This window comes from Malurus melanocephalus, unplaced genomic scaffold, assembly GCF_030028575.1.
Source record: "Malurus melanocephalus ecotype Western Australia unplaced genomic scaffold, MMel_1.1 scaffold_66, whole genome shotgun sequence".
Lineage (NCBI taxonomy): Eukaryota > Metazoa > Chordata > Aves > Passeriformes > Maluridae > Malurus > Malurus melanocephalus.
In genome coordinates, this window is record NW_026623298.1 from 1,863,908 (window position 1) to 1,877,077 (window position 13,170).

At 39.8% G+C, this 13,170-nt stretch overlaps 1 protein-coding gene across 5 annotated transcripts in view; it reads left to right on the forward strand.

Annotated features, from left to right (window-relative positions):
- The window catches only part of LMO7 (LIM domain 7), a 129,928-nt gene that overhangs the window by 76,433 nt on the left and 40,325 nt on the right, over positions 1-13,170 (forward strand). For 4 of the 5 annotated variants that reach the window (XM_057366482.1, XM_057366481.1, XM_057366484.1 and 1 more), the window contains exons 5-8: positions 8,620-8,650; positions 9,031-9,144; positions 9,572-9,770; positions 10,909-11,161. In XM_057366482.1, the coding sequence (XP_057222465.1) occupies positions 8,620-8,650; positions 9,031-9,144; positions 9,572-9,770; positions 10,909-11,161 (597 nt within the window). Of the gene's footprint in view, positions 1-8,619; positions 8,651-9,030; positions 9,145-9,571; positions 9,771-10,908; positions 11,162-12,280; positions 12,569-13,170 lie in introns of all 5 variants that reach the window. The other variant, XM_057366486.1, reaches the window with a different exon arrangement.

Here is a 13,170-nt window from a genome sequence, read left to right on the forward strand (position 1 = left end):
TTGCTGCAGCTTAGCTGAAGCAAATAATAGACTTTATACATAATTTTTTTAAAATAATGCTTGTGAACTATTTTTGAGCAAGCTAGCAGCTGCACATTTTTGTGGTTTTGCATATATTTCTAAAAACTTACTTGATTGCACTTGTCTATTTTGATACTTATTTTTTAGAGTGGCTCCCCAGATATACCAACTATTTGTTTTGGAAAGATTGTTAGCAAAATTGTATGTTCCTCATCTTGATTCCTCTTCAAATTAATCTACAAAATTTACACAATGCAGTCTAGATTTGTGGGGGGGGGAATGAAGGTAAAGGATCTTTAAAACTAAATGCAAGAGAGATTATGTAGGTAATGATCCTGATGATCAACAGGATGAGCTGAAATATGTTGATTTTTGAGGTACAAAGAAAGAAAATGGTAGAAGGGGGGCAACATTTAATGTAGTCCTTGTGCAACRGTCAACTGCACAGATTTTTAAAAAAGAAAAAAAGGCAGCAGGAAGATGAGAGATTCAGCAAAATCATATGCTCCAAATACTAAATACCAAAACTTGGGAAGATATAAAAACGTATAGCATATGTAAGTAGTGATACAATAGCCATCTATCAATTTATTTAAAATACTGCATGTATTAAAGTGCTTTTTTTCTTTAGAAGGAGTTGATTCCACCTCTGAAATTAAAAAGTCCACTTGCGTGTGAGCAAAGTGATTTGAGAACTCCTAACATTCCATGTGAGCCTAGAGTCAGCTGCACAACTTCTGATGCTTTGTGCAGAGAGTCCATAATTTCTCATRAAAGTCAGTGGATGTTCTTATGCTTCTTGGCCAAAGTGTATGGCATGTGATGGCTAGCTTTCAGAAATAAAATACCTGCTGTTTGTTTTTGTGTAGGTGCCAGTCTAGATATGGAATTGAAAGTACCCAATATAGACTGGGGAAGCATTTTAGTTTTGTCCTGGAAAAAACAAGGAAAAACAACAGTACAAGAAATACACAGTTTCATTGCCTGTAATTAGTGAAGCTGCTGAGTTTTTACAGGGGGTTATGAATGGAGTAAGAAAAAGACACAAAAAGGGACCAATCAATAAATATACATTAATTATTATAAATTTTAGAACCACTTATTTTGAAATGACCTGAAAGATCATCCAGACCAAGTTTAATTTTCTTTAATATAGCTTAGTATTTGAACAGGAAGATTCAAGATCTTATCAGCCTCCTTTTTGCTGCCGCAACAACTTGCAGTAAATGCTCAATGCCACTTGCCCTGCTAAGGCAAGAGCCAAGGAATGCTCAGGTTATCATTGAGGCTCTTCTGCTTGTTCTTCTGGGGGATTTATTTTTTATTTTTTATTTGWCAGGCGTGCCTTCCTCTGTACAGGATACTAGTTTTCTCCTTGGGAGARCCCCTAGATTGGACTGGAATAGGAGGAAGCTGGATGGACCACCCAGGGAGGGGTCGGAAAAGAGCATGAGGAAATGGATAATGTTATCGTCTGGTGTCTTGCCAGGGTTGRTGCACTTTTCTAGAAGTGCCTGTTTTTGTTTTGATAAGGGATTTCAGAATGGTGTGGAGGCATAATGGGTGAGGCCAGCAAGGAAGCACCATGCTCAAGAGGCAGGGTGAGAAGACAGGCTCTGAAGCAGTGGTTGATGATGTGTTCCCACGGAGGGTGTTGGCTGGCTCTGTTCCCTCTCTTCCTTTCCCTTCTTGAGCATCTCTCCTCCACCCCTCAGCCCCTTCATTAGTCGGCGGAGACACGGGGTGGAGACAGGCTGCTCATTCATCAGGGCCCACAGAGTGCTTGCTGTCAGCCAGGGGTTCTGTAGGGGCACAGAGAAACACTTTCTGCTGTCATTTTATACCTGACTCTTTGCTATTACGATGTGAGTGGCATTGGGGCCAATGGACGTGTTGCTGTGGAAAACGTATGTGCTTTTTATAGTCAAATAGAAAGGTGTGTTTCCAAAAGCTGTTCTCTAGCTCTGCAGCCATAGCCTGGCTGGTTTATTTCCAGCATTCTCAGCAGTGAACTGTGGCTGTCGGGGTTGAATATCAATTTGCTAAGAATCCAAGTGCTGGAGGAATGTCCTCATGTTTCTGTACCCATGCAGCAACCACATCTTCCACTGGAGCCTTTCTATTCTCAGCAGCACGTGGGAATTCAGTGAAATACGATAACAGCAATATTAATAGCAGCTGAGTAGGTGGCCAAAGAGGTTGAAATTTAGCACGAGCCCGCTGCTAGTTGGACGGGCAGTGTTCATCTCCTGTGCAGCAATCCCGRCGGGGGTGCAGGAGTCCTGCAAGTCCTCTGACATCTCCCTCAGAATCGTAAGTGAAGCCGGTCGGTGCAGGGCTGGAGTGCTTGGAGCTTGGCAAGGAGCTGGAAAGTGGGCTTTTCTGCAGCCGGCTGATCTGGGCCAGGGTATGGCTCTTTCAAATCCTTCAAAAGGCATTTTGGAGGTGTGACTGCTGCCTTGATGGACAGAAGCTCAAAGGGAGAACACCGATACTTYTTTGTAAACAGCAGTCTGTTCAAGTCCTTTGTGAGATCTGTAGTTCAGAGGAAGGGGCAGAAAACAGATAGGGTTGGCAGCTGTTGGGGTTTCTGAAGTATTCKTCACCAAAGGATGGGTTTGGCACTGGGCAGGGTGCATTTGTCACTGGCACATTCCTTTCTATCAGTGGGAGTGTCTGTGTTCCTTCTTTCTCCCCGTAAAAGGATTCAGATTTGTCTTATCTTTTTGGACAGGACCACATGTATTCTTGGCACCTATYCCTCATTTTCCAGAGGAGGAATTACTRTTCRAACTTGCTTCTTTGTTTRTTTGTTTTGTTTTTTTCTTAAATYGTTGATTGATAACTATTAAAATATGTATCTATATGAGAAACAGACCCTTCTCTGAACAGGATGCTGTAAAATAATCTTCCAGATTTTTGCTCAGACTTCTGRTATCTTGGATTTGGTCGTGAGATCCACATTGTTCTTCCTGGAAAGTAATAAAGTGAAGTGTTAAAGTAGCTTTGACATCATGAGTTGCTAGTTGCTGGAGTTTARTACATATGGGGGTGTGTGGAAAAAAAACCAATATTATGTGTCAGAAAAATAAAATCCAAACAATTGAGTTTAATGTTTTAAGGTTTTGAAACATAAAAAAGAAATCTAACTTCTTAAAAGCACTGCACTTTTGTATGGAGGCACTGGAGAAGTGTAAGTGGATGGATTTTATAATCAGTTAGTCTAATTCATGATTTCTTAAAAGATTTCTTRAAAGTACTGTGGCCTGCTAGCTCCTCTAAGGTACATAATAATCTGAAATGTTTAATTTTTTAAAAAACTTTTGAATGCCCCAAAATGCATTAAAATAATCCCAGCAAGCTTTCCTGACTCCTTAGAAATGGGAAGCACAGAGCACCCCTGTCTCAGGGTCATCATGCAGGACTCTCACGGTTCTGGTGTCTGGAGCAGAGTCCTCTTCCACCAAGCCCCTTGCCCACCCCTCTGCAGCAACACACTTTCTCTGCCATGGTGCTGCTGCAGTTGATTCTGTGGGCATGGTCTAAAGCAGACCAGCAAGCTAATTTGGGGGTGGAAAATGTATATTAGGAAAAMCCCACAGAAACAGGTGTAGCCCTGTGGCAGCATGGAACTGGGGTGTGATTCAGGGTTGGCATAACCACGGGGACAGCAAACAGGAGTGGCTGGAAGGAAGAGGGAGACCAGGAAATCCTTAAGCTAGAGTTGCTGCCAAAGCCTTTGTATTGTCAGGCTAGGGCCTTGTGACTAATTCTGCTCTTTAGCCTTGAGCAAACAGTGGAGCTGAGAATAAATTCCTTGAGCTGTGGCTCAGCGTGCTGGTCGGCCGTGTCACTTCGCTTTATTCTTGTGGAGTGGTCTTCGTTAGAGAAACATCTGTTGGTCCGTGCTGGGAGTAAGTGATGTTTGTCAGTGTGTGTTGGGTTCAAACGTAACAGAGGTATTTCGTCCCTAAGCGTGTCACGCACCAACAAGTGAGAGCTATTTCTGTCCCATTTGTCTTTTTTCTGTTTGCTCAAGGATTGACGTAGATGATATGATTTACACAGAAGGTATTATTTCCCTACAGGTGGTTGTTTCACATCTTTTTTCATCAGTGTTCAACTCGGATTTATGCGGTTGTGCTTCACAATTGCTGTTACAATATCCCCCACGTGTTGTTATCTCGTGGCCTTTAGACTTTAATGCAGTGTGTGGGAGATCTTTTCCAGGGTGGCTAATCTTGAAGTTGTATGTAAACTTTTATTAATGCCACTGCCAACAMTTAAGGTTCACGCTTTGTTACTTAGGATTCTACTTTTACAGTTTTGAGACCTCTTTGTTAGCTGGAATTTGGTTTTGAGGTAKCTGCTCTACTTAGCAGCTTTCTTTGCTGAGTTCAGACATCTTTAGCAAAGTTGTGCTGTTAATGAAAGGAGATATAAAAAACCTCTGGGAAGACAGAGAAGTTAATGTTTAAAAATACACAAAGTGATTCAGTAAGTAGTGTTGCATTGTCATGTGGGGAGGAACTGAATTCTTTCAGCAGATTAATTTTAAGATGTAACCTTGGCTGTACCTCCTGAACAAAGCAGTAGCCTACTTAAAACTGTCAGCATAATGGTGTTCACCTATTCAAACCAGAAACTGGGCTACATCAAGTATTTTCATAAAGAATATGATTAGTATTAACTGGGCCTCTGTGACAGTTTTAGATGAAAACATGAAAAAGCAGATTTCTTTCACAGAAGCTAAATGTAGTATTGGCATTTATTTGCATTGATGAGGATTCTTCAGCAAGTGAGCTACMCCTTCAGTTCTTAAAATAGCTTTATAAGCATGTGAAAAAAGTCTCTACAAGCCCTTAGGTGTGTGCAGTTCAGTGTTATAGACTTATGTTCAAAATAAGGTTACAAGTCTCCAGGAGTATTTAAAAAGCTTAAAAGCTGAAGTTCTTGTACTCCATCTTCTAAATGGTTTATTCAAATACAGTGTGAGAAACTGAGAGTTTGGGTCCTGCGTATTTAGAGCCAGGATTGTCAAGAGGGGTGAAGGAGAGAGCAGAAGCTTGCTGTTAGGTAACAGGTTGTCAGAAAATTGCAGGGTCATGCCTCCTTTTCTAGCAGAAAAGAACTTGCTGTGCTTGAGGTTGGTGCCTCCATCTTGTCCYCTCGTATGAACTGTAGTTTTTCAGAGTTAAATGGAGTTGAATTATTTGCATAGATTGCACAGTAGTTACTTTTTAAGAACACATTATGAAGGAGAAATTCTGCATAGTAGAATTACTCCATTTTGTATTTTCATTTACTACAATTGAGTTTAAAGTCTTGTTTTTTCTTCTAGTTTGATACTCATAGGAAAATGTCATTCCTCCTAAAAGCTCTTCAGTTTGTATCACACTTCTACCAGTAGATATTTGCCCAACAGATACTTTAAACAGAGTGTCCTGGAAAGGAATTGCGCAATGGCATGTGCAACTAAACACAGATGAGCTTGGATAGGTTGTACTTATTAAAGGCTCTAAAGGCTCTTATTTCAGAGAATGTTGGCRAGCAGATTCAAACTACATCTTCTGCAAGTTGCATGCCTCTGAGGARATGTAGCTATGAAATTTTTAAGTCAAAAATTACTTGTAAGACCTTTCAGTAAGGTAACAACATTGTTTCTTTACTCAACTTTTTTTTATTTAACAAAAAAAATTATATACCTATCATTCAACACTGATTTTAGGACAGTGCATTCGTCATTCAGAATCATCCTTTTCCTTGGTTAAGCACCATCAAATAGTTAGTACATGCATATAAAAATGAGGAAAAATGAGATAGCAGGGTTTCTTTTGGTTTTTTTCTTCTCCCCTTCTGCTCAGACTGCATCTGTCGTGACAAGTTGTTAAAAAGGTTTAGAAACCAATAGATACAGTTCAGTAAAGGAGAGTAGTAATGCAAGTGAAGAAACTTCACRAATGAAGAGTAAACAGCTTGTCTGTTTGCTTCTGCTGTTAGCAGAGAAAACAGKAATGAAGCAGCATCTGTCATTTGAGTGTGTGAAATATCTCCCTGCCCGCATTTTTGGTCTCAGACTGACTTGTTTACCTGAACATCCAAAGTATTGTGTTTGTTTTAGTCCGAGTACACAGGCCTAGTGTATTCRTGGTTATTCCAATAAAGAAAATACATTGAAATATAAAGACAATTGAATATTGCTGCTGTTGCAAAATGGTTGGCTGAAATTATCCCAGAGAAGTCAAGGAAAGCAGGAATGGACATCATCATGTTCAGTTGTGTAGCTTTGGTCCAAGGAAGGCTGGCAATGTTTTGGATACATACTCCTGCCAGCTAAGAGCAGTTTCTGGCTTCTTACTGCTGAAGTTCAGGAGCAGACTTTAAGGCATTCTTAGCAAGGACCTCTGCTTTTATAGCTGGGAGCAAAAGCAGAAATTCTGCTAACAAAGGGTATTGAGGGTAAAGAATGCAAACCTTTAAAATGCTCTCCAGTGAGTATGAGAAGTATAACGTTGATAMAAGAATAGTTTTTCATTCTCTGCTTGGAAATCAACCTGTCTCTACTAGCTCCTTAGGTCACAGCCATRGTGTACCCTGGAACATGGACACTGGCAAAAGAATCAGCCTACTGAAGAAAATGGGAGTTTTTTCTTTCTTCAGAAATAGTCTCTAGTGAATAACAAGCAGCTATGTGTTTTGGAAGAGATTAAAAAACAAAAAAAAAGTGTAAATATTTCACAATACAGAGAAGGATTCCTCCTTATCTGTGGGAATGAAGTCACTGGCTACAAAGCCAGAAGCRTCTCTGGTATGGTATACAAAGAAAGCTGCAGGCAAGGACTGTGCAGGTCAGACCCATCTCAGGACTTTGTGTTCCTGATAGCCTGATTCTTTTATGGTGTGGGGATGGGCAAGGCAATTACAGCCACTGAGTGGGAGTGGGTGCTCTCAAAATAGGAAGAAAGAGCAGGAGGGAAGGTCTGTGTCCCTGACTGTTGTCACGTCTCATTGACTGTTCCATTTCCGTGAAGAGTGACACTTAGGCTGACCAGGCCCTGTCCTCATTACCTTAACTCGTGTTTCCTCAATGATTTATTCTCCTTTTTTTTTCCTGTAGCCTTTGACTAGTGTGCTCCTAGACAGACAGAAATGGGATAGGTACCTGAAACATTGTTGGTCTGGCATATTATGGAGCTCTGAATAGGTTTTCCTGCTGCTGTATGTGAAGTCTCTGCTTTTCTGTTTGAACCCCTTCTCTGTGCTGTGTGCGAAGTTTGCAGCCAAGTCTGCTCCAAACCAACATCTGGGGCAGGTCAAAAGTTATTTTGGGRTATTGAAGCCATTTGCTCTTCCATAACTGCTGGCACTGCAGGCAGCAATGTTGTTCAACCACTGTCTGCAGTCCAGCCGTGGATGTTTACACCTGAGGACTAGGTCTGGGGACTCGGAGGCTTTCAAGCCTCCCATTTGAGAAGTTTTTTTTTTCTTCATGTTCTTTAAATGAGCAGGAAAGGAACAGGACACAATGAGTGTCTGTTGGTGCATTTCCAAGGGGTGCTCCTGACTGGGTGTATATATATATAAAAGTTCTCTAATGTTAATGATTGTGYATGTATTTAWWWTTTTTTAAAAATACATATTTATATGAAAGAACTCAAACCCATCCTTTCAGCCTTACATCATGTCACTCTGGATATGCCAGTTTCAGTTTCTCATTTTTTGCTCTGAAAAGCCATCTCTTGTCTAAAGCGTTCTCTGTTGTCTGAGGCAAATACTTTGGAAAACAATACAATCAGGGGAAARATTGCAACTGAATCTCCTTTCATATGGAATTGAAGATCCGAGGTTGTTCAGGCTGGAAAAGAGAAGGTTCAAGAGAGACCTTGTAGCACCCTTCCAGCAGCTCAAGGGGGCCTGCAGGAAAGCTTCAGAGRGACTTTTTATAGGRACATGTAGTGATAGGACCAAGGGGAATGGCTAAACTGAGAGGGTCAKKTTAGATTGGATATTGGGAAGAAATTCTTTACTCTGAGGGTGKTGAGGSACTRGCATGGATTGTCCAGAGARGTGGTGAGTACCCCATCCCTGGAAGTGTTCCAGGGCCAGGTCAAATGGGGTTTTGAGCAGCRTGGTCTGGTGGAAGGTGTCCCTGCCYATGGCAGAGGGGTTGGAAGTGAAAAAAGGGGTTGGATGGAAAAAAGTCCCTTYCAACCCAAATTATTCTATGACTCTGTAATCTCCCTGGGTAAGAGAGGCTATATTTCCCAAAGTCAGTAGCTTGTTTTCTTCTTTTCTTTTGTTGGTAAGTAAATGAGAGCTAATTAAAAAAGCCTAGAGCCTTTCTGTATACCTCTCAAAACAGAAACTGTAACAGATTGGCTAGTTTCCCACTAAGCAATTGAAATAGTACCAGTGTTATGTCTGTATTCAAAGCGAAACACTTCTTAATTCTTTTGGAGCAGTCATAATTGCATATTTTATATTGACTGTTAATTGGTCTTGAAACTTTTTATATCTTGAGTAATAATTGAGTTTTAAGTCAGCTATTTTAAAACATTTTGTTTTCTTTTCTTTTTCTTGCTCTCCACCCTGCTTCAGACCAGAGGAAACCTACAGAAGAGTGAAAAACGTAAGACAATTGCATACTAATTGTGATTAATTATTTTTAAATGCTTCTGTTTATGGTACTATCATATTTGCTTTATTCTTCAATTGTTGATTTATCTGATGTAAATTAGYGACATTTTACATTCTATGTGTAGCTTACTTTCCCAATTTGATGTAATAATTGAAAACAGTACTTGTATCTGCTTACTTGAGATATGAGATGTGTCATGACACGGTTTATTTGGTTTTGGTGGCAATCAYGGCTARTAGTGTAAGCAAGATTTTAAAGTTMATTGTGGAAACATCTCTMACAGCAAGCTGAGATTCTTTAATACTGGTAGATGGCATGAGAGGAAAGTAATTAAGTTTATATTCAGGKKTTTTTTTYCTGTTTGTTTTTAGGTTTTAATTACATTATACTGGCTTGGGAGAAAAGCTCAAAGTGACCCTCATTATAATGGTCCATACCTCAATCTTAAAGCATTTGAGAAGTTATTAGGGCAAGCATTGACTAAGGTAAGGAATSCAAAAAGAGGAAACTAAACTAATAGCCTGAAGTTTATGGTTTGTTATACAGCATTAATCGTAAACTGTCTCTAGGGGGTTTAATTTTCTTCTTAGTTTGGAGAACATAGTAATTTGTTTGTTTTGCTTGCTATCAAGTTCCATATAAAAGGATATATTTGTTCTGCTACCATATAAATTTCAGAATCCACTTGCTGTAACTAATGAGGTTAGATTGTGGAGAGCCCTATCTCAATCCTCTTTGATTGAGATAAAAGAGATTTAAGACCTTTTATTSAATCTCCTGCTCAAGCTGTTGTATGTGTTGTTTTTAGGGGTTTGCAGCAGTCTTTGTTGAAATTTGTGAACTCAAAATGCTCTTGAGTACCATTTGCACATTAAATTATTGCAAAAGAGCTTTCAAAACTTACTGTTGTAGGCACTTGAAGAGTCCAGCCAGCCAAGCAGAAGTGGCAGGGATAGTGGGTACGGTGATATTTGGTACGTTGACCGGGGAGAGCCCTTTTCATCTTCAGCTACTCATAAAAGAGACGATTCCTTTGATAGCTTGGACTCTCTCGGTTCACGATCCTGCACAAGCTTTTCATCAGATATAACCTTGAAAGGTGGCAGTGAAGGTATGTTTTCCTCTTTAAAATCTTTTGTTGACCKGTGTCTTATGAGTGTGGGAGAAGACAATGTGTGGACCTAGTACCTGGATATCCAGTGCTTAAACCGGCTTGAAAGTCAACTCTAGTTTTGCAACTGCTGCAGTTGCAGTTTGCTTAAGCAAATACTGGCCACTAACAGTTGGTAGAAACATAGCACTGCTCACACAAATCTTCCTAGGAAGGGTTGCTGAAACTCTTTGCTCTTGCTGGCACATTGGGATGTATGTGCAGGTTATATCCCCGGAGCTCTGTAACGGAAATTGCTAGAAAACAGGTTTGGACGGGATCACTTAAAATTCGCTAGTTGCAAAAGTCTCTTGCCTTATTCTTAGGCTAACTGTGCCAAACCTCTGTCTTCACTTCACTTGTAAATATTCAATAAGGTTTTTCCCACCTAGGTTAAATACTGAATAGTATTTGGTACTTTCAGTAGTTTGTCATGAAAATAAAGGTTACAAAAAGAGAGTGACTTTGGATCCCTAAWGCAGCACTGTAGCCTGTGTTTCTCTGCTGGTTTTAAATTTCRGTGCCAACTTGTAGTCTRAAGTCACAGGGATTTTTAGGTTTTRGATTTTGTTGCATGTGAATAATGTAAAATTGTTGGGCAGAGGCTCCATGGAGCATTTCTGATCTGAGSAAGGCAACATTTAGCCATGTTATTAAATATGTGATGTACCCTGGGATTCTACTGGGTGTTAATCTGGTGAGATGAGCACATTGTTATATCATTTGCTGTTAATTTGTCTTTGTTTGTAAATTTACCTRGCAAATACTACTTAAATCAAAAAAATTCTGTGCTGTTTTATGTCTTCAGTCTGGAGCCAGCTCTTTGCTTCCTGCAGGGTGCAGTGATAATGAAAGAATGGAACAAATGCAGCAGGATCATGCAAACCAAATTGAGTTTAATGGATCYTATCACAGCTTTGCCACAGACTTCTAAAAATACTTCTCCTACTGTCCTGCCAGTAGCTCAGCAAATTTGCAGCTGAAACATCTCAAATACAGAGTTAAATTGATTTTAGAAKATTTTGATCTAAGTTCTAGCTAGAAGCTCATGTCTGGAGAATAACGTTTGTGTCTTCCCTTTTTTCCACTTTCTTCCAAGGTTGTGACAGTGACACAGACTCGGAACTGCCTTCCAAAATGCATGACTCCCATAAAGATGACAGGTCTTACCGTAGGATTTCTGTGATTGAACCAAAGCCTACCACTGACTTCAATCGCTTCTTGCCCAGCAAAAACAAGCAGACAGGATATGTGCCAGCACCCTTAAGGAAGAAGAGGACAGAGAAGAATGAGGACAACAGGAGGAGCTGGGCAAGTCCCGTCTTCACTGAGTCAGATGGAACGTTTTCAAGGTACTGGTGTGCGGTCTTATTAAAGTGGGCTTTGATTTGGAATTTTTTTAATAAATGACTTCTTTATTGGAAGAAGAGGTTGAATGACTTCAACCTTGGAAGAAAGGCTGCTCTCGCTGCAATACAAAGTCAAGTGTTTGATTTTCCATGTTATATCGAGGGGGATGCTTTGGTGTGGTTGTGTGGTTTAGTTTTTGGTTTTGGCTTTTTACATTGTTTTTTGTTTTTGAGTAATGTTTTGAGGCTGGCCAGATTCCAGATGTRTTTTAATGAGCTTAAATGCAAGTTCACAAGAGATAGAACTACGGTTTTAGTTTCCTGTTAAAGCCTTGGAAAATACAGTCATGAATTTCAGTTGTCTTCTTGGTGCATACAGATGAGATTAGTGGGCAGTTCTTGAGTTTCACCATTACCTTCATGACTTCACTGTCTTCATTCTATTCCTGTTTTGGTCAACCTCAGTGGACGTGAAAGGAATCCTGTAGCTTCCTGCCAAAATAGCAGAGCAGAGTGTGGGCTCACAAATCCAGCTTCTCTCCAGATCATCTATGAGTATGACAGTGGYTCTGAGTCAGAAGATGAAAGAAGGCTGCCCGACCTTGTTTTGGATGACTTAGCAAATCGTAGATTTCTAGTCAAAAAGAGCCCTGTAAGCTCTGCTGCACCTGGACATCATTACATGTTGCGCAATGACTCTCCTAAATCTTGCTCGCAAGAAAATTATCCAGCTGGTCCACTAGCTGCAATGCTTGAACCACTGAGGTCAGAGATACTAATCCAAGATCGAGTAACTATTGCGTTACTTAAATCACAGCCTTTAAATAACGCCATAAAGTTAGTCTTYTAATTGGCATTTTAACACAGCTGATAATTTGATATGCTTTTTCTGTCAAACGTTGTATTTTTGTCGGAGGAGATAGGCTGCTGATATAACCATTTAACTTTTTTGTTATTTTTTTATTTAATATATCTTATTATTTCTGGTGCTGCAGTGATGAAATTGAGAACTAATATGCTTCATTCACAAGGCTGAKCTCCTGAGCCAAAAAGCATGTCTTTTTGCATTCCTTATGTCAAGTTGCTCCYAAAATATCTTAACTGATTGGATATTTTGAACAGTAACCAGAGGAGGCAGAGGCAGTTGGATACTAAAGAGGAAAACAAACCAAGAGTTAAAAATCCTTCACAATTATCTGGGTATTTTGATGAGGACGAGGAAGAAGTAGGCATCCCAAACATTGAAAAAGATGATTTCTATTTTCGCAAGCTAAGTTCTTCAGCACCAAATGCAGTTGTTGCTTTTGACCAATTTCTTCCTAAGTTTTGGACTCCAGAAGAAGAATTGCTATGGAAAAAAATCAAGAAATCCTCTTTCAAACCCTGGTATAAAGAGATTCAAGGGTTCAGGTGCGTTTTCATGCATGCCTGTTTCTCTCCTGTGTGCAAAGCCTAAATGAAGTGTAGTTCTATGACTGAWTTTTTTCATTTTCATTGGCAGTACAGCAGCAGGATATGTTTTATTATATTTTCTTYTTTTTTTAAAGAAAATAATTGAAATTTTATTTTTGTTACACTGTCGCACTGTTGCCACTGTGCATTTCACTCAGCGAGTACACTTCATAGTTTTTTTTCTTTCCCCTCTGCTCATTCTTTATGCTGCTGCACAGTAGAAAGAGATCAGATTCTGAGGATGASGAATTTGCTTGCAAACAAAGCTGTACCATTGTTCCTAATCAACCAAGACCAAGTTTTGACTGGAACAGTAGCTGCAGAAGGGAYCAGAATTATAAGCCAACTGCTGAATATGTGGGAAGTTCATTGTCACAGATTGCAGAAGGAAAAATCTTGGAGTCTCCTGATCARCCCAGGTTGATACTGCTGCATGAGCTGTTCTTTTGCTGCATAAAAAAAAAAATGGCTGGATATGCAATGGTCAAATGAAATTAAACCACGTCCCGTGATGTCGTGCTTTTTTGGTTATTACTATTTTGCTGGTTTGTTTGGTTTGG